The following is a 25,024-nucleotide window of genomic DNA, read 5'->3' as shown; positions in this document are numbered from 1 at the left end:
GTCGGGCTTGTCAAGCCGGGCCAAGCTTTTCTTTGTTCGGGCCAGGTTTGGACCTAATTTCTGAGAATTTACGGTCAGGCTTTTTTAAGCCCGGCCCGAAACCCGGCCGGCCTGAGAAATGCCCAGGTGTAGAGGCAAGTGGTGACGGACGGTGCGTGGAGCTGCCACGACCTTCTCCTACGACGGCGAAAGCCATCCAGTGGTGCAACAGTGAGGTGGGGCACTTAACTTTCTAGTCCCGGGGGCATGTATAGAAATTGTCTTGAGTGTGTTCTTTTACATGAATTTGGTAAAATGCAAGTTCCTTTTTAAATTAAATCTGGTATTATACTTCCTATGTTCATATTAATTGTCGTGGATTCGGACATACCTATAAGTAAATAAAATGTGCCCGGATACATCCAAATTAATGACAACTAAAATAGAACGGAGCGAGTAAAAAGAACAACGCTTAAACCACATAATTAGAAAGGAAAACTATGACAACTTTTACAATTTAGAACAGACTGATAGTGTCTAGAAGCACACATATGACATACTGGCTGGTTTGAGTAAATTTCAAGATCTAATTGGATGGTTCTGTTTTTATTTATAAGGGAACCTTTCTTACAAGTTTCTTTTTGATAGTTGTATCCTTTTTTTACAGCTTGACAAGTTATTTTATACGGGAAATTGTTTTGCAGAGAAGTTTGAGAAAAGCGTTTGTTTTGAGCATCCTTTTTTTTAATTAAGCAGCAGGACTCTACTGCACACTTTTAGTAATTTAAAGCACACTTACATCATCCACCAACAAAGGCAAAATAAAAATAGGTGGCATGAGCAACCTTATTAGCATCTCTAGGACAAAAGGAAAATTCTACTCTATTAAAAGAAGTTGCTTGAATTCCTTTGCTAAAACATGAGCGATCTTATGAGCATCTTTCACCCCCTTTATTTAAACTTCAAACATTTTGAGGGAAGTTTGAGGAAAACTAATGATTCGGTTCGATTTTGTTGCGCCGATGGGCCGTAGACCAGCCCACCGGACACTACAAACAAGGTACCGATTGCAGAGCGGCAAATCCCGTCTCTTGCTAAATCCCGTCCCAAAACATGACCAACTTCCAAAGAACCCCAACCCCTAGCACAAACCGCCGCCGCCGCCGCCGCCACCGCCACGTCGTACTTTGAAGGATCAAGAACTCATCGCCGTTGCAACCAATCTTTCTGTAAGTTTCCTCCCTAGTCAGATCGGAAATTTCTTGGAAGCATTTCTCGTAAGGCGTTGATCTTGATTCTCGAGTTTGTTTTCTCTGCCGGCATGTCCGTGCAGGCCGTCTGTTCGACGAAATGCCCCCAAAGGTATCCAAGCAGTGGGTTCCAGTTAACCGGCCGGCGGGCACGTCTCCCGTTGCAGGCAAAAAAACCAACGAAGTGCCTCCGAAGGTATCCAAGCGATGGGTGCCGGTTAACCAAGCAGCGGGCATGTCTCCCGTTGCAGGGAAGCCATCCAGAGAAGTGCCCCCGAAGGTATCCCAGCGGCAGGTGCCGGTTGACCAAGCGGCGGGCTTGTCTCCTATTGCAGTCAAACCATCCAACGAAGTGCCTCCAAAGGTATCCAAGCGGTGGATGCCGGTTAACCGGTCCGCGGGGACGTTGCATGAGGCAGGTAACCCATCCAACGAAATGCCCCTGAAGGTATCCAAGCAATGGGTGCCTGTTAACCAACCATCACCAGTGGGGACATCTCGTGGGGCAGGCGAACCGGCCGATAGGCTCAGCGATCTCCCGGACGTGCTCCTGCACCACATCATGTCGTTCTTGAAGGCATGGGAGATGGTCCGCATGTCCAAGCTCTCGCGGAGGTGGCGCAACCTCTGGGCTTCTGCGCCCTGCATTGACATCCGTGTTGGAGACCATGATAGACCACCAGAGGACTTAGCCAAGTTTGTTCACCGGTTGCTGCTCACCCGGGACGTGCTCACGCCAGTGGACACGCTCCGTCTGCGCTCGGTTGGTGAGGATGATTTCTATGAGACTTATAACAATGGCCATGTCAAGAGGTGGATCCGTAGTGCTATCAAGCGAAATGCTCGTGTTATTCAGCTTAATGGGCATCTCAGCAAGTACATAGAGCTGGATCACAAAGACTTTGTCTCTAGCCACCTCAAAATCTTGAAACTGTCATACACCAAGCTGGATGATGAAGTCATGAAGCAGCTCTCTTCTCACTGCCCTTTGGAAGAACTATATCTCAAGAGCTGTCTGATTGATGTCCATGAGGTTTTATCCTTCTCTCTGAAGAGTTTGACCATGGTTAAATGCAAATTCACTATGAACCTCTTGGTGGATGCTTCAAACCTCATGTTCCTACGGTGCATCAAACCAGAGAAGTGGGTTCCCGTATTCAAGAACTCTGGGTCTCTTGTCACAGGCAGCATCATGCTTGATGACTCTTTACTGAGTCGTGAATTTCAAAAGTACCATGAGGATGATGATGAATTCCCTCAGACAAGCGATGAAGATGAAAACAATGATAATAGAAATGTCATGTGTGATGGTAAAAATTCTGATGGCAGTCACAATGAGGGCTTTCTTGACAGTATTCTTTATAGCGGCTTTGGTAACGATTTTTATGATGGCTATTCTGACAATATTTACGATGACTATTCTGATGACATCAAAGACAATTATGATTATGGAAGTGATATCAATAGCGATGACGATACATACGAATATAGCGAAATTGCAAATGACTCTGAAGATTATTTTGGAAACTGTTCCGGTGGCCTCAGTTTCAGTAAAGGTGGCAACAATTCTGGCCACAGTGCAAACTATGGGTTTAATGATTATAAAACGTTAGGTGGCCAAAATATTATTCACAGCCTTTTAAACGCCAGAAGCATAGAGCTGCTAGGTCATTCAGGAGAGGTACAGTTATTAATTTCTTCATTGTTGTATTTCTATTCAATCTGCCTTATACTTTCTCTCATGTGTAGCAAGCAATAGTGGAATGGTGCTTTGTCACAATAGTTACATGCAAAACAAGTTCACCAGCTTTCTATCACCTTATTAACTATCTCTAGCTCCCTTAAAAATCGAAAAATTGATGCATTTTACTGATGTTGCATTATTGTTGAATGAATGTGCTGCTTTAGGGCTTACTATCATATAAGGTTTTTTTGTTCTCGTGGTTGGATAAGCTATGATCTCAAAAACCACTACTTAGTAAACTATTTAGTATTTACAATTTTTGTTCTAAATCTTCACTAGACCTACCAGCTTTTGCATTTGTGGATAACATTGACCTGTCTTAGAAAATAGTTGTTAGTATAGATGCATAGTCATGTAGCACTTTGTATACGTTGATGTTCTTTAGTTGGTTCATTGAACTAATGATCTTTTCTATTCTGCAAATAACACTGACTAGTTAAGAGTATACATACCTAATATATAGCTAGGGTGCACCGCAAATTGCAAATTATAGGACAGTATGAAGTTAATGGATTTCTAAGAAAATCATACTTACCTCACTTCTTCTATCAAAACAGAAAACAGTCAATTTAGACAAAAACACAGGTTAAAATAAGTTGTTAGTCCAGCCAACCTCAGTTTTTTTTTTTCTGACATAGTCCATTGACTTGATCTCTCAAAGAGCTGAGACATGTCGAGGGCATGTAAACAAAACCAAACAACCGCTAGGGTTTTCAAGTTCAGTGGGTTAAACAATTAGTTTATAGTAGGTCTAATCAGGACTGCCGGAAAGTAAGTTGGACCTTTCTCCTATAATATACAATGAGGTTTATTCCTTCCTATGATCAATTGGTTGAGTTTGAGGGTTTCATATATTGAACTTCACTTTAGAGATCGTATCGTTGGGAAACTGCAAATGCTATTGGTATGAGGTTTTCTACATCAGTATACTGCCGCTTAATAAATGACTTCATAACATCTTGTTTGTGTTTCATGATTGACTTGACAGTAAACTTAAGTTAATCTTGTGGATCAACAGAACATTTGTAATTTTCAATTATCATATATTGTAAGTGACTAATTAGCTAATAAAACTAAAAACACTTATTGTGTCATATCTGGTGATTGCAATATTGCTTTTAAAGTTGTTTTGACTATTCTAGTATTACCATATTTTTCCCCTTACCTTGAATAATGATAATACAAGTTACATGCCTACTTTCACACACTATTGCATAGTTACTTGCACGTACACCATTATATCGCTGATCATTGTCCATTTGTTTCTATATTTATTATATTATGAAACAACTCACTTTCATAAAAATATGAAGGTTGTTTTGAGAAGGGAATCAATAAGTTTCCCAACATTTATCAACTTGAAGACATTGTCCCTTGGTGAATGGTGTATCAGTAGGGGTGCTGATTTTTACCTACTAATTCACTTACTTCAGCATGCACCTAATCTGGAGAAACTATTTCTTCAACTTGAAATGGTGAGTATATATAACTTTTTCTCAATGTTCGCATTTTAGTATTTGGTTAATGATTTAAGCTGAAGGTTTATTAAGCTAATTATGCTTTGCCCTTCTAAAAGAATTTTGACATCCAAAAAGCATTGGGAAGATGTATTAAACCAAGCGGAGGGTCATTTGATTGTAAACACCTTAGAATGGTGAAGATCAAATGCACCAAGGATGATCCTAGAGTACATATGCTGGCACAGCTGTTTAGGGCTAATGACGTGCCCCTTGAGAAGATTTATGTGCGTAGGAGTGGGAGCTTCAGTGAGTACCTTGCGTTGATAACTTTGCTCAACAAGATATTATGTTAATTTTCAATTGGACTCTTCTTCTGTGATGCAAATCTATGAATTCACTGGCTCTCTGATTTTTTTTTTCTGCAGATCTTCGTATGCTAAAGCTAAACAGGGAAATTACCTTGGGCGATATGCGTGACTTTGGGTAAAAAACCTGGGCCTTTGCAAGGGTACACTTACGGTATGCATTACTGTTAACTACTATGTCCTTTTCACCATATAGCCATATCAGTTATATTCGATGATTGAAACTTCGTTTTTGTTGGCAGAATGCAAGGCACTTGACCTGGGGAGTCAAGAAAGTATGATTTTCACACAACATGCCGATCAGTCCTGCAGACCTATGAAGAGCTTAATAACTCAGTCAATATTGCCCTGAGAACTTTGAGTACTTTCATTTTTTTATCATGGATTTGTTCGTTGCTTCTCTGTTATGACCATGGGTTGGGCCACGGTCCTGCTGTTCTGGAATGACATGTTTCCTGGAGAATTTATATGGTTAATATTGTTTGCTAATTTCGTTTTGCTTTCGTCCATTAGTAAGATGGTGCTAACTGATAACCTTGAGATGGCTTGAGGCCGCATCAGATTTGATGCGAAGGTTTATCCTGGTAGTTCTACCGGTGAGGAGGACGTAATATTATTGTTACACAAGCTAGTGTCTGCCTCACAACTAAAGCGCTAGATGTGGAAAGAGCCATTTTCATATTTAGAGAATGGTAGCTATCTTTCTACTAGTTGATGTGGTTTCTCTCGTGTTTGATGTGGGAATGACCGCACCTTGGTCAGTCTTGAACAACACCGAGCTCTGGACTCCTGACTTCAGACGGCACCAGGGCTGTCGCGGGCGAGCGCAGCCTTGAGGCCTTCGTCAACCTCTGGGTTGCCATCTTTACCACTTAGCATGGATCTTTTTTGCCTTAGCTTGGCCAGCGCAAGTTTTTGCCCCCCTTTCTGTTTAGAAGACTTTGCTTCCAAGCCGCATGCTTTCATGTTGATCAGGAATGAAGGACCTAGCCTAAAAGGGATAAACAATGGGGCAGGCTCAACATCGGTGATGCTAACCTACACGAGCGAATAAAGGAGCTGCAACCACATCGGACATGTTCTAATGAAAACTTAAACGGGCACCTCAACTGGCCCGGATGGATCGTGAGGTGCCAATTCACAAACATATTTATGATTGTCAACAATGTTTCAATTTGCTGGATTATTGAAAACGGATACAAACAATGTTTGGAAGGGCTGCGTCACATTCAGTCGTCGCAAATTGTACTGAAGCTTCTACCCCACACGGCCACACATACAAAGCTGGATCAGCAGATATCGTCCGAAATTGTACTACAAAGGTCGATCAGCACACATCACCGCCCCGTCGTCGACATACGGCTGCCATCAGTTCTCTACCTGAGCCGCTCCATCAGCGAACGGGATGACTACGCCATCGCTGTCGTTGCTCACCACCGCCGGCGCTGCCTTCTTTGCCTGCTCCTCCTTCTGCTCGGAGAGACGGGCTCTGTGCAAGTGCTCCGGCGTGTAGAGGTGATCCACCATGTCGTACTTGCGGCAGCCGTGCAGGTTGCACAGCCCGCACGAGAAACTGCCATCCGCCTGCTGCAGCACGATGCACAACTTGCCCTCCACCTGGATCTTAAACTCGTTGGCAGACACGGCGGCGATGCCATTGGTCTCAACAGCTTCCTCTTCTTCGGCATCCAGTTTCTCTTCAGCTTTGGCAGTACGATCTCCAGCCTCTGTATATTCATCTACTTCCATGGGCGCCACGGAGAAACTGGCACAAACCGGGGCGGCCCCATCCTCTCGAGGCGTTGCCGATGGCACTACCTCCATCTTGCTGGAGTCGCCGACCACGGCGGCGGCGGTGCCCGCAGCCTGATTAGGCTGCTGTCCTGGAGTCACGGTTATGTCGACGCTGGCTCCCAAAGCCACATCCTCATTTGTTATCTCCTGTGCTAGCACAGTTTTTCCACATGCACCGGCGTCAACGGCGGCCTTCTGTTTGCTGGTGTGCTTCTTACCGGACAAGTGAGTCCGCATGACAGTCTCCGACTCTGTCTTCACGTCGCAGAGCTCGCACAGCAGGAAGCCGTCCACTCGGCGCACGCCATTGACCTCCATAGCTCGGCCCTGCTCTTCCTTCTGCTTGGCCTTGGAGATGTGCTTGCGCCCCCGGACGTGGCACGCCATGGTGACAAGGTTGGCGACCTTCACGTTGCACACCTCGCAGAGCAGGAACCCGCTCATCTGCACTACCTCGCACGAATTCCCAGAGCCGGTCCCAATGCTGTATATCTTCGGCATGTAGGCACCTTCCTCCTCTGCCTCTTCCTGGCAGCCGTGCTCTGCGGACTCCTCCCGCGGCGGCTGCGCAAGCGCTGCGGCCTTGCTCATGTGAGCCTTCCCTTTGAAGTGATCTTGCATGCCCTTCTCTCCCGTCGCCATGATGCCATTTAGAGCTGCTGCTGATGCATTTGGTTTCGAGCTGGCCTGCGAGAAAGCAGAAACTCGACTAAGCAAACATTTTTTGGAACACCATTAGAAAATATTTTTCATAAGGAGAGCTGAGAAGAAGAAGAGGCAAGATTTGCCACATTCGAAACAATGCCATTTGCAGAAATGCGACTCCCAATTATGCATTTAGACATATGCCACTGATGTTTTATTTAGCTTTATGTATTGCCATATATTTTTTTTTCTTATTCTCCAAGTCATTTCTTTTTCTGATATTCTCTCCTTCTCTCGCCACGTGATGTTTCAGTTTGCTATGTCCGTTTGACGATCAAATCCATGTTATCTGATTTGGTCAGATCAAAAGAGCACATCAAAACTAGAATATCACGTGTTGAGAAACGAAAAAAATAGAAGAAAAGAAAATGAAATCAAAGGGAAATAAATTGCACTAGATAATTGCTTACAAAAAACATCAGTGGCATATCCCTGGATGCAACATTTGAAGTGGAATTTCGTCAAATGCCAATATTTCGATGTAGCAAATATATGTTGCTCACACCTCTACCGGTTCAAGGACAATGGATAAATGCAAATATTTTATTAGAAAAACACAAAATTATCTTTAGTTGGCATTTGAGAAATCATAGTCAAATCTGCAGTTATGTGACCTATTACTCTCTCCATCCACAAATTAGTATACTTCTACCATATATCTTAAATAAAACCTTTGAAAAGTCATAAAACTTTATAGAAAAGAGTAGTACTTCCTCTTTCTAGAAAAGGATGTCTCAACTTTGTTTAAATTTGCATATATATACTACGCGTCTAGATATATTTGTATCTAGACAAAGTTGAGATATCGTTTTGAGGACGGAGAAAGTAACAAATATGCCATCGAATATGTATACCCCCTCCGTACCGGTTTATTAGACTGACACGTAGTTTAAGAAAAAAATTAACCATAAATTTGGTTAACAAAATATAAATTATTAGTCACAAGAAATATATCATTTGATTCACATTCAAAAGACTTTCTCCAATACTATAACTTTATGACATATAATTTTATATTTAGTTGACAAAGTTTACGGTTAAACGTTTTCTTGAAAATAGGATAAATTAGACTTTAGACAAGTATACTGTTGCTGGATTTACAGTTTGGACCTCGTATTGCACTTTACAGGGTGGGTTCAGAATAATATTGCAAGTTTGGACAAAGTTTAAGGATCACATAAAACATGCTAGGCACCATGAGTCTATGACATGTGTAAGTGTACCATACGGTTTCTTTCTGAACCGTTAAAACTTGGTCCAAACTGCAAGATAAACAAAGAACAATTCACTGCGATATATAAACATTATAAAAAAATAAAAAGTGAAAATTGCAAAAATATTTCTAGGGGCACTTTACAGGGTGGGTTGAGAATAATACTGCAAGTTTGGACAAGGTTCAAGGATCACAGAAAACATGCCAGGCACCATGACCATACGTTTTCTTTCTGAACCGTTAAAACTTGGTCCAAACTGCAAGATAAACCAAGAACAGTTCATTGCGTCATGTAAACGTGAAAAAAAGTGAAAATTGCAACAATATTTTCTATCGGTAAACGGTAACAAAAAAAATGTAATTGTATTAGTTGGCCAGTAATAGGTAGATATACTTTAAGTGTGCAACATCTCAATCTGAAAGCTAGATATACTTTAACTGTGCAACATATCAATCTGAAATTCGTTGTATTGCGGGCTATGCAAAAAAAAAAATCACTTGAAGGTTCGCAATTCACACATCTAGATCGATAATTTTATCTTTTTTTTTATAATTTCACGCACTTGAAATATAAATTAAAAATTAGCTTTGAAGGATAGTAGGTGGATGTACATATTTTTCAGATTTTTTTAAAAAAAATAAAAGTACATTTTCTGAAAGTTCAAAATAAAGTGCTCGAGTGAGCTCGAGAGTCAAATTGAGGCACTCAATGATTCTTGCTCTACTTGTTTCTTTGACATGTAGAAACTAGGTCGATTTGTTCTAAGAGAGAGAAAAGGAATTTATGCTGAATCAAGAAATGCATTGGAAAGACAACCGATTCTAGTTGCAAGCATGGAAGATGATAACTATAGTTAGCGATGCCGAAGTAAAACATGTATATTGCTTTGTTGAATTTGGGTACGGTGTGGGAGAAGTCAACCAAATTCGTTACCACGTCATCCTTCGGCATTGGCTGCGGGAGCATCGCGGCCTTCTTCCTGTGGAGTTTCCCTTCGAGGTGATCTTGCATGGCCTTCTGACTGGTTGATGTGATGCCGCACACCGTGCAAGTCAAGTCTGACTTCTGCTCGTTGCTGCTCGTGGCAGCGAAAACCGTCGGAGCGACGGCCATGTTAGGGTTTTCCCCTTCGGCTGGCCAGGCTGCCGATCCATTTATCTTTGAACTAACCTGCATGAACAGTCCAGTAAGCAGAAAACAAAATACTATACCTAATGAATGAAAAAATATATACTCCATGGATAAGTCTATGTTAATATAGATCAGCAAAATCAAATGTCTCGTATTATTCGTATTATTCGTAATGACTAATGAGACGGTGGTAATCTATCTTGACGGCAGCTAACTTAGCTTGGGTTGCTGCAAGTTTTGGTGCATTAGCAGCGTGATCAACATCACAGTTGAGACATATTTATGTTGCTGAACATGCTATTTTCTGGTGTTCCAATTATACAGAACCAAACCACACGCTAGCTGGGCTGGGCTTGAATGAAATGTTTTTTTTCCCAAGTGACCCATATGCCCCTCTCTGGGTCGATTTTCATTATCAAGGGATAACGAAAACACACAGCAGTTGTTCTGGTGGACAAAAACATAAAGAAAAAGAGCAGAAGTGTTGAATGAAATGTGTATATTGTGATTCTTTTACCTCATGTTGACCTGCTCCAGTCAGTGGCAGCGCAAGCTTAGCGGTCTTCCTCCCGTGGCTCTTCCCTTTTAGGTGCTCTTGCATGGCAGTCTCACTGGTTGCCGTGATGCTGCACACCGTGCAAGTCAAATCCGGCTTCAGCTTCTTGCTGCTTGTTGCCGCCGAAACATTGGATGCAGCAGGGACATGATGAATTTTCCGCTTGGCTGGCAAGGCTGCTGGCATATCTGGTTTCGATCCGACCTGCGTAGACTATACTGATGTTAACCAATCTCCCACATTTGACTTGACGTTAATCAGGGGGAGCTCGGACGACCCATATTTATCTATATCTTATAAGGAATTAAGCTGAAAATTCACAGTACAGCCAGGCAAATCTTGCAAACCCATAGCCCCGTATACTTAATCTTGGAAATGGTTTTCTGTAGAGAACCAACCTGAGGTTGGGTGGTTAGGAGGGTGGTTGTACCCCCAGCCCACCAGAGTTCAAACCCCAGGTTTGACATCTGTGTGTCTCATAAAGGCGGAATATTCATTCAGTGGGAGGCGACGTTCCCGTCGACAGCGAGGCGCCTGTGGTGACTTCGTCAATTTCAAGATCCAATCCGCCGGCTCAGTCTTCTGGAGGTGCTCATAGGGGTAGGGTGTGCGTGTGTGCGTTCATAGGGGTGAGTGTATGCGCGTGTATATGAGCGCCTGCGTTTGTACTGTGTTTCTCAAAAAAAAAAAATGGTTTTCTGTATAAACAAGCAAGGGTATTATATACTTCCTCTGCCCGAAAATAAGTGACTTGGATTTGTCTAGATTCGCATGTGTATTTTAGCGTGTAGATATATGGAAATCTAAACAAATCCGAGTCACTTATTTCCAGACGGAGGAAGTATTTTTCTTGAAATGGCACACACGATAGTACTAAACAGAATCAATCTGGTTTCCTTTTATACAGTCAAAAAATTCGGTTACTATTATAAGAACTGCAAACGTCATGTTAATCCCATAAGTATCATAAAAATAGAATTGAAATGTCGAAATGGTAAGGCAAACATTCCAGCAACTACGAAACCTGTGTAGTGGTAGAAAAAGGCATAATTCAGAAAACTACGCATAAACCCCAAGAACATAAAGCAACTCAAAATCTAAAACCGTCCCCGTTACTCCGTTAGTGATTCGAATAGTTGGGGCGAGAGATCAGAGATCTAGAGCGTGATAAAATCGACCAAAAAACTGAATCCGTACGAGGACAGGAGAGCACCTCGCGTGGAATCTGCGTTTTCAGCGATGGCGGGTGGGCCGCGGGCGTGGCCTTGGCTTCGGACCCTTTGGCGGAAGCGCCCGCCGACCGCGCGAGCTGAGATCGCAGCTCCTCTATAAGCTCGCGCCGGACCTCCGCCTCGAGCGCCAACGTCTCAGCCTCCTCCCGCAGGATCCGCTCCCGTATCCTCTCCTTCGCCGCCTGGCGCCGCAGCTCGTCCGGGTCAGACGCCGGCCGCGGCGCCAAGGCCTCGGAACTCTCCCCGTCGTACCCGGAGCGATCACCGCCGTAGTCATCTCGGACGCGCGTGGCTTCACACCAAGGAAACGAGAAGATCAACAGGGAGAGAAACGAAGAACCAAGAAAGAGATAACCGGAGTCGAGGGACGAGGGCTCACCGGCGGACTCGGAGTTCGCCGACGTAGCCGCAGCCCCCGTCGACCTCGACGGGCTGCGTGCGCGGGCGTCGCCTGCGCGGTACTGAAACTCCATGCCGGTCTCGTGATCTTGTTCTGGGTTTTGCGGGAGGGTGAAGGGCTGGGTGTGTGCTGCGCCTGCGGGAGAAAAACGTGCGCACGTCCTAGTTAAGCAGGGCCGCCACAATCTAACGTCTTGATCGGACGGCGGCACGTAAACCTAGTCCGTCTAGGTTACTGGACGGTTCCAGCTCCTTCTGTTTCTTGAGTACCTTTCCTCGTTTTTTTTTTTGCTCTCACATATTGCTCGTTTTGTAAACAAATCCACTTTTTTTACCCTTAGACTTGTTGAAGTACATATGTGGTCCTAAATTTTAAAAAAAATCTCTATTTCGGCTCAATTTGGAACCCTTGGTTGATTTCATTTCGGGTTTTGCTAATGTGGTTTTGAGGATGGTTTAGCACTAACATTGATTCATAATATGCAATATCTAACGCAAGCTCCAACTAGTTATTTTGAGTATTCCTTGAGAACCTCCCGATGATGTCCCTCTTCAAGCTCTCACATCCCTCTTCAAGCTCTCATAGGCACAACCACGTGGGAGGTCATGGTGGGGGGAGGCGGCATCACAAAACGCCTTCTCGATCCATGTCGCAAACATATTAGTAAAACGGGTTTCACGGGGATGACAAAATCGGGTGAAACCCTTTTGAAATCAGTTAAGTGTATGTGTCAACCTTTTAGGACCAAATGTGAACTCTAGCAAAGTTCAAGGGCCCGGTGGTGGACTTATTTCTTAAGCTCCTTTTGTTATGTTATGCAACAACTAAGAGAGGCGCGTAAAAAAAAATCGTACTAACTCCTTTCGCTATGTTATTTATATTTCTTTTGCAAGGCATATACTCTCTCTTAGTATTGATAGATGCCATCAAATCCACCAGGTAGGCTTCGCCAGGCTAGATCTTGTTTTGTATCGGCACACCAGGCTAGATATTGTTTTGTATCGAGGCTGGATGTTGTTTTCGATCAGGACACTAGGCTGGATCCAGCCCTCCATATCAATTTGCGAATCCTCACATGGGTCAATTACTTCTTGCCTAAACATCATCGATGCTTTTAGGGCTACCTTTTGGAGTGGCACCAGAGCGGTGATTCTAGCTCGACACATTAACTAATTGAGTTCACCCACCAAAATAGAGCGGTGATTCTAGGTTGACACATTAACTAATTGAGTTCACCCACAGAAATATTCATGTGGTTTTAATAAATAAAAAATAGTTGTTGTTCTATGAAAAAAAATTGTGGTGTTATAATATTTGTTCCTTAATTCTAAAAAAAAATTTGAAAGACATCCATAGGTTGGGTGACTAGTGGAAGTGGTTGTACCCCATTCCATCAATGTTCAAACCTGATGTTTCCTATCATGTGTGTCTCACCATTTCATATTATTATCATAGTGGAAGAGGTGCCCGTCAATAGCAGTGCATTTGTGGTGATTTCTGTCAAAGGCCACACGCATGTACTTTTTTTTTTTTTTTTTTTGCGGGGGACACACACATGTACTTTGACAGTGCATCTCACGTATCAGGTGTGTCGTGCAACAAGCACTCATTGGGCTAGGACTGGTGGTGGTGCAGAACGCATATCTAGAACTCGTGAAAAGAGCTAGAAAGGAAATCCATGACGGGAGCGAAATACTCAAATACACGTTGATCGTTCTACACTTCCCAGTTTAGTCCACACAAGTTGATAAACAAAAAGGAAGAAGAAGAATCGGAAATTCAATCAGGAGTTGAATTAGAAGTATCATGATGTTATTTATAGTCATATTCGTTTACTATTTATGACTAAATTTGGATATGAGAATTTGTGGCATAGTAAGTGAACGTTGAATGAATTTCTCTTTTCCGGAAATTCTTGAAACTGTACGGCGAACCTTCGCATATTGCCCGCAGCCCGCCAAAAGCCCACCGACCGCCACGCTCCTACGGTTACAGCGGCCAATGAAGTTCCAGTGTGCAGAATTTAGTTAGTATACTCCAGGGTAATTAGCTCTAGTAAGACATGTACAATGGTAGAAAGCATGTCTTCCTTTACCCGTCACATCAGTTAGAGAAAGCATTAGATATAAGGCATACAATGCATTATCTCTTACAATAATCTCTAGTAATTAATATTAATAATTAAATTTTGGTACTCCCTCCGGTTCATATTAATTGACTCTAATATAGATGTATCTAGACACATTTTAGTTCTAGATACATCTATAGAGTAGGAAATTTATTGCTAAGGAAAAACTTATAAGATACAATGGAGAAAATTGTCTTCTCTTTTTTTCTAAAAGATGTTTTCTTAGCTAAGGGAAGACAATCTTCTCTCTTTATTTTCTCTCCTCCAACTAAACAAAAATCTCACGTCGCATCTCTAAGAGAAGACTGACATCACTCCATTGTACGTGCTCTAATAAGCAATAAAAAAACGATCTGGAGCAAGATCACACTATTTATAATCGGATTTGTTTCTTTTTCTTCTTTTTATATCGTGATCTATGGATTAAATTTGGATGCAGAAATTGGAGGCATAGTAAATGCACGTTAAATGAATATTGCTTATTTTTTGAATTTTTTTAAGTCTTTGAACGACGGGCTAGAGAGTAGAGATTCATCGTGCTAGTGCACTCAGCATGTCGGTATCTCCAACTGGGCGCCGCATTTCAGCGTCCAAAAATGTCCACATGCGTCCATTTGCGTTGGCTTGAAATCGATCGCGCGTCCGTTTGCGTCGAAGGTGGCTCCAGCGGCACGACCTATTTTTTTCTCAAATTTCCATTTTTTATAACATGAAAACAATTTACATAGTAAAAGAAAGGAAAAAAACCCTAAGAACGTCTGCGCCTACTGGTTCTCCTCGTCGCTATCGATCACGACGAGCTCCGGTACCACCCACTGCCAGTTGGGAAGCAACGGAACATACACCGGGCGCGCCGACGGTGGTGGAGGTGGAGGAGCCCAGGCCTGTGGCGAATGTGGAGGAGCCCAGGCCGGAGGTGGAGGCCCCCACGGGTTGTACGGCGGAGGTGGAGGCGGCGGTTAAACCGGTGGCGTGGCCGAGTCCTGTAGCGCCAGTCGTAGGGCTTCTTCCTCTGAGAGGCCCGGCGGCATGATGCAGGTGGCGTACCGGGGCAGCGGCGGCTGCACAGGTCGGTCCACCTCCAAGACGAGGACGCCGAGCCTCGCGATCTCGTCGTCCGTCATGTTGTCCGGGTACTCAAACTCCCGGCCCTCCACCATGGCCAACTGCCATTCCTGGAAAATGCACGCGACGTAGTCGTCGCTGTCGTCCTTGGCCTCCTCGTTGTGGTACGCCAGCGCCTCGTTGTAGTCCTCGTCATTGTCGTCGTCGTGGTCGTCCTGTGCAGGCATCGGCGCCTGCCGTCTTCGACGACGAGGCGTCGATGGACGGTCGAAGGGGAAGTTCTTGTCGCCCAGGAACCCCGCCCTCCTCCTCGGATCCTTCTCGGACTCGAGATAACTGCGCCAGCTGTCGGAGTCGATGGCGTAGGCCGGATCGGCGCGGAGGTCCGGCGGCAGGTACCGCCTCCTTCGTCGGATCTCGGCGCTCCTATCTGGCTAGCGTGCATGCATGGGAGGGACGGGCACCTAGCGGCGCCAGGCATGTGCACGTCCCTCCAGGCATCGCACGGCGTCCAATTCGCGTGCATCAGCCCCCCACGCTGACGGGCAACGGCACCCAATGCGCCCGCTCCCCCTTCTTGGTGCCGCTGCCGGACGCCTCGAAGTCGTTCTTCTTCTTCCCCATGGTGTTGCAACAACGCGCGGCGTGGTGGTGGGAGTGGAGGTGTGGGCGATGGACGAGCGATGCCGATCGACTTTAGAGCATCTCCAGCCGCGTCCCCCAAAGCGTCCCCCAAACCTCGCCGGATTGAGTGTTTGGGGGACGTGTTTTGTTCGTGCCGCCTTTGGGGGACGTCGTTCCCCAGCCGCGTCCCCCAAACGCCGCCCCCAATCAAGAATTCAAATTTTGCATTCAAAAGAGATCGTTCCCGCCGATCAGAGTAGCGGCGATCAGAGTAGCGGCGATCATATTACAGACCATATAGTGCATGCTAAATTAGAAGAAGGGGTTGGTCGACGGCGACGTATCCTGAGTCGACGCAGGCCCGTCGATCACGACGACCTCGTCGCGATCTGGCTCGTGCTGTGCATGCTCCGTCTCCTCCGCCGCCGTCGCGTAGGCCGACGATGGTGTAGCAGTCGAAGACGCGGCAGCCGGCTCTTGCGCCGCAGTTGTTGCCGCTGCCGCTTCCTAGGCCGCCGCGTTGGCCGCCGCCATTTTGGCTTTGATGTCGTCGAGGATCTGGCCTTTGAAAAAGTTGTGCGCCGCCCGCGTCCGGGGAGACATTCCCTCTGTCGATGCTCTCAGCAGGGACATGTCGTCCCTGCGTTTCTTGAGCTCCAACTTCTCCTCTTGCCTCTTGAGCAGCTCCGCCCACCTTTCGTCGTTCTTTTTGGTGCGGGAGAGAAAGGTCGAGGAGACGTCCGCGAGGCATTTCGTGATCGACGCCTGCATCTTCTCACACGATGCGGCGTCGGCCAAGGCGGCCTTGGCAGCCTTGTTGCCAGTAGGACGCCCTGGCGATGTTGCCGACACCGCGTCCAGATCAATGGCGTCCTTCCCCTTGGACAGCGACAGGCGCGTCAACCGCCATTTCTCATTCCCTTTGAGCTTGCTATAGCAATGCATCAGCGCGAACGGCTTATGCCCATCCGAGTTCCTCGCGTAAACCTCCATGGCCCTATCAAACTAGCCAAACGAAGCGGAATCATTTCATCGAACACAATGTAGGCGCTACAGATTATGGAAGAAAGAGTCGTACCATTTGGGAGAGGTCGGCGCTGCTCTCGGCTCTGGTCAGTAATTCCTGATGGTATCCATGGAAGGAGCTCACCGACGCCTGGATGATGGCTGATACGTCTCAAACGTATCTATAATTTCTTATGTTCCATGCTACTTTATTGATGATACTCACATGTTTTATACATACTTTATGTCATATTTATGCATTTTCCGGCACTAACCTATTAACAAGATGCCGAAGAGCCAGTTGCTGTTTTCTGCTGTTTTTGGTTTCAGAAATCCTAGTAAGGAAATATTCTCGGAATTGGACGAAATCAACGCCCAGGATCTTATTTTTCCACGAAGCTTCCAGAAGTCCGAAAGGGAAGCGAAGTGGGGCGACGAGGCGGCGAAACGCCAGGGCGGCGCGGCCCAGGCCCTGGCCGCGCGGCCCTATTGTGTGGGCCCCTCGCGTCGCCCCTAAACCTACCTCTCCGTCTATAAGAAGCCTTCGTCGATAATAACTCCAGTACCGAGAGCCACGATACGGAAAACCTTCTAGAGACGCCGCCGCCGCCAATCCCATCTCGGGGGATTCAGGAGATCGCCTCCGGCACCCTGCCGGAGAGGGGAATCATCTCCCGGAGGACTCTTCACCGCCATGGTCGCCTCCGGAGTGATGTGTGAGTAGTTCACCCCTGGACTATGGGTCCATAGCAGTAGCTAGATGGTCGTTTTCTCCTAATTGTGCTATCATTGTTGGATCTTGTGAGCTGCCTAACATGATCAAGATCATCTATTTGTAATGCTACATGTTGCTTTTGTTGGGATCCGATGAATAATGAATGCTATGTTATGTTGATTATCAATCTATCATCTATGTGTTGTTTATGATCTTGCATGCTCTCCGTTATTAGTAGAGGCTCTGGCCAAGTCGTTACTTGTAACTCCAAGAGGGAGTATTTATGCTCGATAGTGGGTTCATGCCTCCATTAAATCTGGGAAAGTTCTAAGGTTGTGGATGTGCTGTTGCCACTAGGGATAAAACATCAATGCTATGTCTAAGGATGTATTTGTTGATTACATTACGCACCATACTTAATGCAATTGTCTGTTGTTTGTGTAGGGATTCGTTGCATAGAAAACAAAAAATTTCCTACCGCGAGAACGCAATCCAAGCCAAGATGCAATCTAGAAGATGGGAGCAACGAGGGGATGAACGAGACTAACCCTTGAAGATTTCCAAAGCCTATAAGAGTAGGATCTTATTGCTGCGGTAGACGATCACTTGCCGCTTGCAAAAGCGCGTAGAAGATCTTGATCACGGTGCCACGATCGGGCAGCACCTCCGTACTCGGTCACACGTTCGGTGTTGATGAAGACGACGTCCTTCTCCCCGTTCCAGCGGGCAGCGGAAGTAGTAGATCCTCCTTGGAATCCCGGCAGCACGACAGCATGGTGGCAGTGGTGGTGGAGATCTCCGACAGAGCTTCGCCTAAGCTATGTGGGAGAGAGAGGTAGGAGGGAACTGCTAGGGTTTGGGAGAGGGGGCGCCGGCTAGGGCAGCCTTGAGGGGTGCGGCCATGGTGGTGTTGTGGTCAGCCCCCTCTCCTAGGCCCCTCATTATATAGGTGGAAGCCCCAAGTGTTGGACTACAAGTCTTCGAATAAGACCTGAACCAAAAACCTTCCATGTGTAGGGAAACCTACCCAAGGTGGGAATCCCACTTGGGGTGAGATTCCCCCCTTCCATGAGGGGGGTTGGCCGGCCACCCTTGGGGAGTCCACCTTGGGCTCCTCCCCTTTAGGGTTGGCTGGCCATGCAAGGTGGAGTCCCTCCGGGACTCTACTTTCCATGGTGATTTCTTCCGGACTTTTCTAGAACCTTCTAGAACCTGCCATAAATGCACCGGATCATTTCCAAACTTGGAATATGACTTCCTATATATGAATCTTATTCTCCGGACCATTCCGGAACTCCTCGTGATGTCCGGGATCTCATCCGGGACTCTGAACAAATATTCGAACTCCATTCCATATTCAAGTTCTACCATTTCAACATCAAACCTTAAGTGTGTCACCCTACGGTTCGCGAACTATGCGGACATGGTTGAGTACTCACTCCGACCAATAACCAATAGCGGGATCTGGAGATCCATAATGGCTCCCACATATTCAATGATGACTTCAGTGATCGAATGAACCATTCACATACGATACCAATTCCCTTTGTCACGCGATATTTTACTTGTCCGAGGTTTGATCATCGGTATCACTCTATACCTTGTTCAACCTCGTCTCCTGACAAGTACTCTTTACTCGTACCGTGGTATGTGGTCTCTTATGAACTTATTCATATGCTTGCAAGACATTAGACGACATTCCACCGAGAGGGTCCAGAGTATATCTATCCGTCATTGGGATGGACAAATCCCACTGTTGATCCATATGCCTCAACTCATACTTTCCGGATACTTAATCCCACCTTTATAACCACCCATTTACGCAGTGGCGTTTGGTGTAATCAAAGTACCTTTTCGGTATAAGTGATTTACATAATCTCATGGTCATAAGGACTAGGTAACTATGTATCGAAAGCTTATAGCAAATAACTCAATGACGTGATCTTATGCTATGCTTAATTGGGTGTGTCCATTACATCATTCATATAATGATATAACCTTGTTATTAATAACATCCAATGTTCATGATTATGAAACTAATCATCCATTAATCAACAAGCTAGTTAAGAGGCATACTAGGGACTCTTTGTTGTCTACATATCACACATGTACTAATGTTTCGGTTAATACAATTATAGCATGATATATAAACATTTATCATAAACATAAAGATATATAATAACCATTTTTATTATTGCCTCTTGGGCATATCTCCTTCAGTCTCCCACTTGCACTAGAGTCAATAATCTAGTTTACATTTGTAAAGATATAACACCTTGGCCTTCTGGTGTTTTATCATGTTTTGCTCACGGGAGAGGTTTTAGTCAACGGATCGACATGCTCGTAAACGTATGTATTTTGTAATTCATTTGCGTCTCAACGCATCACTCATTTCCAAATGAGTCGGCATTAAATATGTTTGGTCTTCTGGTGGAACCTTAATTCCGCGGTCTGAAATATGTTACTAATATTGTCACACACAATATAGCTTCAAAGTTCTGACTCTATCGGAACTACACCAAATTCTCAAAGAACCTCTTGACTTTAACATCCTTTGTCATTGTCAAAACAATGACATATTCTGCCTTCTTTTGTAGAATCCGTCATAATATTTAGAACTCTTCTAAATCTAGCATAGACAACTTCTAGCTCATCGTTCTACCTTTTAAACAACACTTAGTCTAATTTTAGATTGAATTTTTTTTTTCATATGTGATAAAACAAATATCGGTGCAACATCTTACAGCGATTTGTTTGTCATTTCCCATACAAAACTATATATATATCCTTAGTTCTTCTAAAGTACTCAAGAATATTCTTACTGTCGTCCAATGATCATCATATGAATCATTCTGGTATATGCTCATAACACTTTACAGCACATGACATCTGATTGTGTACATATTATTCGTGATCTATAATCACTCATGTGTTTTTACTCATTGAGTGTCAGATACACTCAAGTCTTGTTAAAACTTAACATGACAAGAATATTTTCTTAATATTTTTATATTGAACTATTTAAATATCCATTCTATGTACTTTGACTTGAACATATTATGTGTTTCAATCTATCTTCATAGATCTTGACACAAAATTTGTTTCAGCCCATATCACTTTCATTGAAGTTAATTTTTCAATGAAACCTTTTAATCAAGTATGTAATTACATTATTTATAACCAACTATATGTCTTCTACATAAGTATTATAAATATGTCTCAGCGCTCCCACTTAATTTCTTGCAAATGCAAGCCTCTTCATCGTCTCTGATGAAATCAAAAACTCTTTGACTATTTCATCCAGTGAAGATTCAAACTCCGCTATACTTACTTCATCAAATTGAAGTTTGTTTACCTATCTAGTATTCCACGGACCAGCAAAACTCTTGGTTGTATCTTGTATACACCTTTTAATACATACTTCTGATAAGTAATGTATTTTGCCATCCTACTAGCATATCTCATAAAAGAAATATGTAGTGATTACTAGAATAATCCACATAGACTATAAGCATTGCTATGGAAGATCTAATCTTATCGTAGTCAACTCTTTGAACTTTGTCGTAAACAATTTTTCGACAAGTCGAGCTTCTTTAAGGATATTCCATCCAAGTCCATCAATTTTATAGATCCATTTACTTTCAAAAAGTATTTATCTATCTTGGATTTCATGGCATATAGCCATTTTAACGGAGTCAGGGCCCATCATAACTTCTTTGTTTGTAGTTGGTTTATCATTGTTCAAAATCAATCCTTTGTTCACAAATCATTTATTTGATCACAAAGTAAACCATACCTACAAGGTTCAATATGTACTTCGATCTCCATGGCTAAAACACTTTGTAGTCATGGGAGCAATTTTCGTCATGGTCGCTTCCGGAACCAATTTCCGATGCTGCGCTACTCTGATCATTATGCTCAGGTTCATAAACCTTATCAAGTTCTATTGTCCTCCCACTCAAATACTTCGCTAGAAAACAATTTCTTGGAAATAAGCAAGTAACATTAACAAACACTTTTGTCGTTTACTTCATAGTGGAAAGAATTCCCAATCAATTCTTTGGGATAACCAACAAAGACATTCATCCGATTTTGGTTGTTAACTTTTAGACCAAAATTTAAAGAAAGGACTATTAGGGTTTATACCCATGCCATAACTCGTATGGTGTCATTTCTACGGATCATGATGATGCTCTATTCAGTGTAAAAGCGGTAGTCACTAAAGCATAATCCACAAAAATATAATGGCGTCATAATATTTTATCTCATCATTAATCCAACAAGGCTTGGATACATCTCTCGGATACTATATCATCATTATGATGCTCCAAGAAATGTGAGTTGTAGAACAATTTCATGACTCTCTTAGATGTTCGCTAAAACTCGTAATTCAAATATTTTCACCATGATCCAATCATAGATATTTGACTTTTCTATTACGATGATTTCCACTTCATGCTGAAATTTATTTGAATCCATTCAAATGTTTCAAACTTCTTCCTTATCGAATATATCCACATATATATACTCAATTCATTGTTGAAAGTTTTCATGAAGTAGAAGAATCTCCCGCACACAACTATGCCCAGTGAACCACATACATCATCATGTATTTTTCACTAAGTTAGTTGCCCGTTCAACTCTTGGCCTATGAACGGTATTTTAATCATTCTCTTTAGAAAGATTTGCAAGCGCCAAATGATTCAAAAATCAAATGACTCCAAAATCCATTTGCATGGAGTTCCTTCATGCGTTCCTTTCTAACATGACCTAAATGGCGGTTCCACAAATACGTGGAATTCAAATCATTTGCCTTATGGCATTTTAGCGTCAGTGTTATGTATGTGTGTTTCACCATTAAGATTTATAATAACTTATCCATTGTACATGGAGTAATGTCATAATTTGAACAACTCATTGTTTTCATTTGACCAGAGCAAAATAACAATTATTAAGTTCTTTATTATAAATTCTAAGGGCTAGATAGAATGCCAACGACGAACATAATAACACTTTATTTTGTTCCAGACGTGTATTCCTATCATATTCCTTGTCAGTCACTTAGGCCATTGTATTCTTGTATTGTGTTGTTTTGTATGACACTTCATACCAACCAATATAGTACTAATACCCAAGAATTTCATAGTGTGACCTAACTAGGAATACAACCATAACACGTATATCATTTATATACACCTGAGCTAGACTTTCTAGTCTTTTCTTTCTTTCTGCCAAAATATCTTTTGCAGTTTCTCTTTTAGCTTTCCTCATTATTCAGAAAAACACTTCAACATCAATAACTTCTAGGTTTGTTGGTCAAATACCAATAACCTTGAGGTTCTTACTTTGAAGTTGATCATCATATGATAAGTGTTCCGGATTTCTCTATTAATACCCTTTTAATATGATGAACAATTTCACTCATAATTTTATCCATCATATCATGACGAATTTTCGAGACCATGTCTGTACATGTAGAATCTATAACACCCGATCATCACGTGATGCTTCGAAACGACGAGTCTTAGCAACGGTGCATACTAAGGACAATCACTTCATGGATATGCGAATATCGTTAGTGCCCCAATAGTTGGAGGATTGGGACGCCTTGCGTCTTCAACCTTCGTACATTCCCATAAAACTTATGAGTTTATGTAGTCTCACCAAAATATATTCTATCATTTTGCAATAAGGTTTTAGATATCACATATATCTCATACCTTGATTATTTCTGAAAACTAAATTTTCAGCTCCTTATTTTTCAAACAGATTTGAACTTCAAGTTTTACGGAGACAAGATAACTTTAGGTACTAATTGAAACCACAACTCTTTGAATCAACAATGTGAGGTTTACTAAAAGTTTGCAATAGGACTTAATCATTTCTTGATTCTTTAACAATACGGTACCAGTCCGTAAAGTTTCTTATCAGACTTAACATTATTTCTATCTCAATTGCAAGACTAGCGCATGGTAGAAAACGGATGCCAATACTACAAAATTAATTCAAAATACTACTCAGACTATGTTTATGATAATTAGTTCATGTTTTAATCTAATTACTAATGAACTCCCACTTAATACAACATCCCTCATAGTTGTTAAGTGGTACACGATCCAAATCCACTACACCAAAACCGATCATCACGTGAGATGATGTAGCTTCAATGGTGAACATCAACATGTTGATCATATCATCCATATGACTCATGTTCAACCTTTCGGTTTCCGTTGTCCCGAGGCCATGTCTGTACATGCTAGGCTCGTCAAGCAAACCCAAGTATTCCGCGTGTGCAACATGGCTTACACCCGTTGTATGTTGAGTTTATCACACCCGATCATCACGAGATGCTTCAAAACGTCAAACAATGCAACGGTGCATACGAGGGGAGAACACTTTATTATCTTGATATTAATGTGAGGGATCATCTTATAATGCTACCGTCGCGTTCTAAGCAAAATAAGATGCATAAAGGATTAACATCACATGCAATTCATATGTGATATGATATGGCCCTTTAGTCTTTGCGCCTTCGATCTTCATCTCCAAAGCACGGACATGATCTCCATCATCAACGGGCATGATCTCCATCATCGTTGGCGTAGCGTCAAGGTTCATGGCGTCGTCTTCATGGTTGTTCACCTCATGTAGCAACTATTACAACTACTTTGAAAAACTACTCAACATGAAATTTAAAGACAACCATAAGGCTCCTGCCGGTTGCCACAATACAATAATGATCATCTCATACATATTCATCATCACATTATGGCCATATCACATTACCAAACCCTGCAAAAACAAGTTAGACGTCTCTAATTTGGTTTGCATATTTTACGTGGTTTAGGGTTTTCGAGTAAGATCTAATCTACCTACGAACATGAACCACAACGGTGATACTAGTGTTGTCAATAGAAGAGTAAATTGAATCTTCACTATAGTAGGAGAGACAGACACCCGCAAAGCCTCTTATGCAATACAAGTTGCATGTCGAACGAGGAACAAGTCTCATGAACGCGGTCATGTAAAGTTAGTCTGAGCCGCTTCATCCCACTATGCCACAAAGATGCAAAGTACTCAAACTAAAGATAACAAGAGCATCAACGCCCACAAAACCATTGTGTTCTACTCGTGCAACCATCTATGCATAGACACGGCTCTGATACCACTGTAGGATAACGTTGCATAGAAAACAAAAAATTTCCTACCGCGGGAACGCAATCCAAGCCAAGATGCAATCTAGAAGACAGGAGCAACGAGGGGATGATCAAGACTAACCCTTGAAGATTTCCAAAGCCTATAAGAGTAGGCTCTTATTGCTGCGGCAGACGATCACTTGCCGCTTGCAAAAGCGCGTAAAAGATCTTGATCACGGTGCCACAATCGGGCAGCACCTCCGTACTCGGTCACACGTTCGGTGTTGATGAAGACGACGTCCTTCTCCCCATTCCAGCGGGCAGCAGAAGTAGTAGCTCCTCCTTGAATCCGGCAGCACGACGGCGTGGTGGCGGTGGCGGTGGAGATCTCCGGGGGAGCTTCGCTAAGCGTGCGGGAGAAGAGGAGGAGAGAGGGGGCGGCTAGGGTTTGGGAGAGGGGGTGGCCGGCCACCTATGGGTGCGGCCAAGCTATGGGCTTGTGGTGGTCAGCCCCCTCTCCT

At 43.4% G+C, this 25,024-nt stretch overlaps 2 protein-coding genes across 2 annotated transcripts; one reads left to right on the top strand and one right to left on the bottom strand.

Annotated features, from left to right (window-relative positions):
* Nucleotides 1-1,017: 1,017 nt before the first annotated feature.
* Nucleotides 1,018-5,287, top strand: LOC127301031 (uncharacterized). The gene is made up of 6 exons (XM_051331241.2): nucleotides 1,018-1,208; nucleotides 1,313-2,910; nucleotides 4,287-4,448; nucleotides 4,550-4,739; nucleotides 4,859-4,952; nucleotides 5,041-5,287. The coding sequence occupies exons 2-5, from the start codon at nucleotides 1,330-1,332 to the stop codon at nucleotides 4,918-4,920; spliced, it is 1,995 nt and encodes a 664-aa protein (XP_051187201.1). The 5' UTR covers nucleotides 1,018-1,208; nucleotides 1,313-1,329; the 3' UTR covers nucleotides 4,921-4,952; nucleotides 5,041-5,287.
* Nucleotides 5,288-5,947: 660 nt separating this feature from the next.
* Nucleotides 5,948-11,907, bottom strand: LOC127303851 (uncharacterized). Its single transcript, XM_051334558.2, has 5 exons — nucleotides 11,810-11,907; nucleotides 11,412-11,722; nucleotides 10,160-10,402; nucleotides 9,445-9,681; nucleotides 5,948-7,279 (listed from the first exon to the last, which is right to left on the bottom strand). Exons 1-5 carry the CDS (start codon nucleotides 11,901-11,903, stop codon nucleotides 6,167-6,169), a joined length of 1,998 nt encoding a protein of 665 aa, XP_051190518.1. The 5' UTR covers nucleotides 11,904-11,907; the 3' UTR covers nucleotides 5,948-6,166.
* Nucleotides 11,908-25,024: the final 13,117 nt, after the last annotated feature.

This window comes from Lolium perenne, chromosome 7, assembly GCF_019359855.2.
Source record: "Lolium perenne isolate Kyuss_39 chromosome 7, Kyuss_2.0, whole genome shotgun sequence".
Classification (NCBI taxonomy): Eukaryota; Viridiplantae; Streptophyta; class Magnoliopsida; order Poales; family Poaceae; genus Lolium; species Lolium perenne.
Note: the sequence above shows the minus strand (reverse complement) of the source record. Positions and strands in the feature narration are given on the sequence as shown.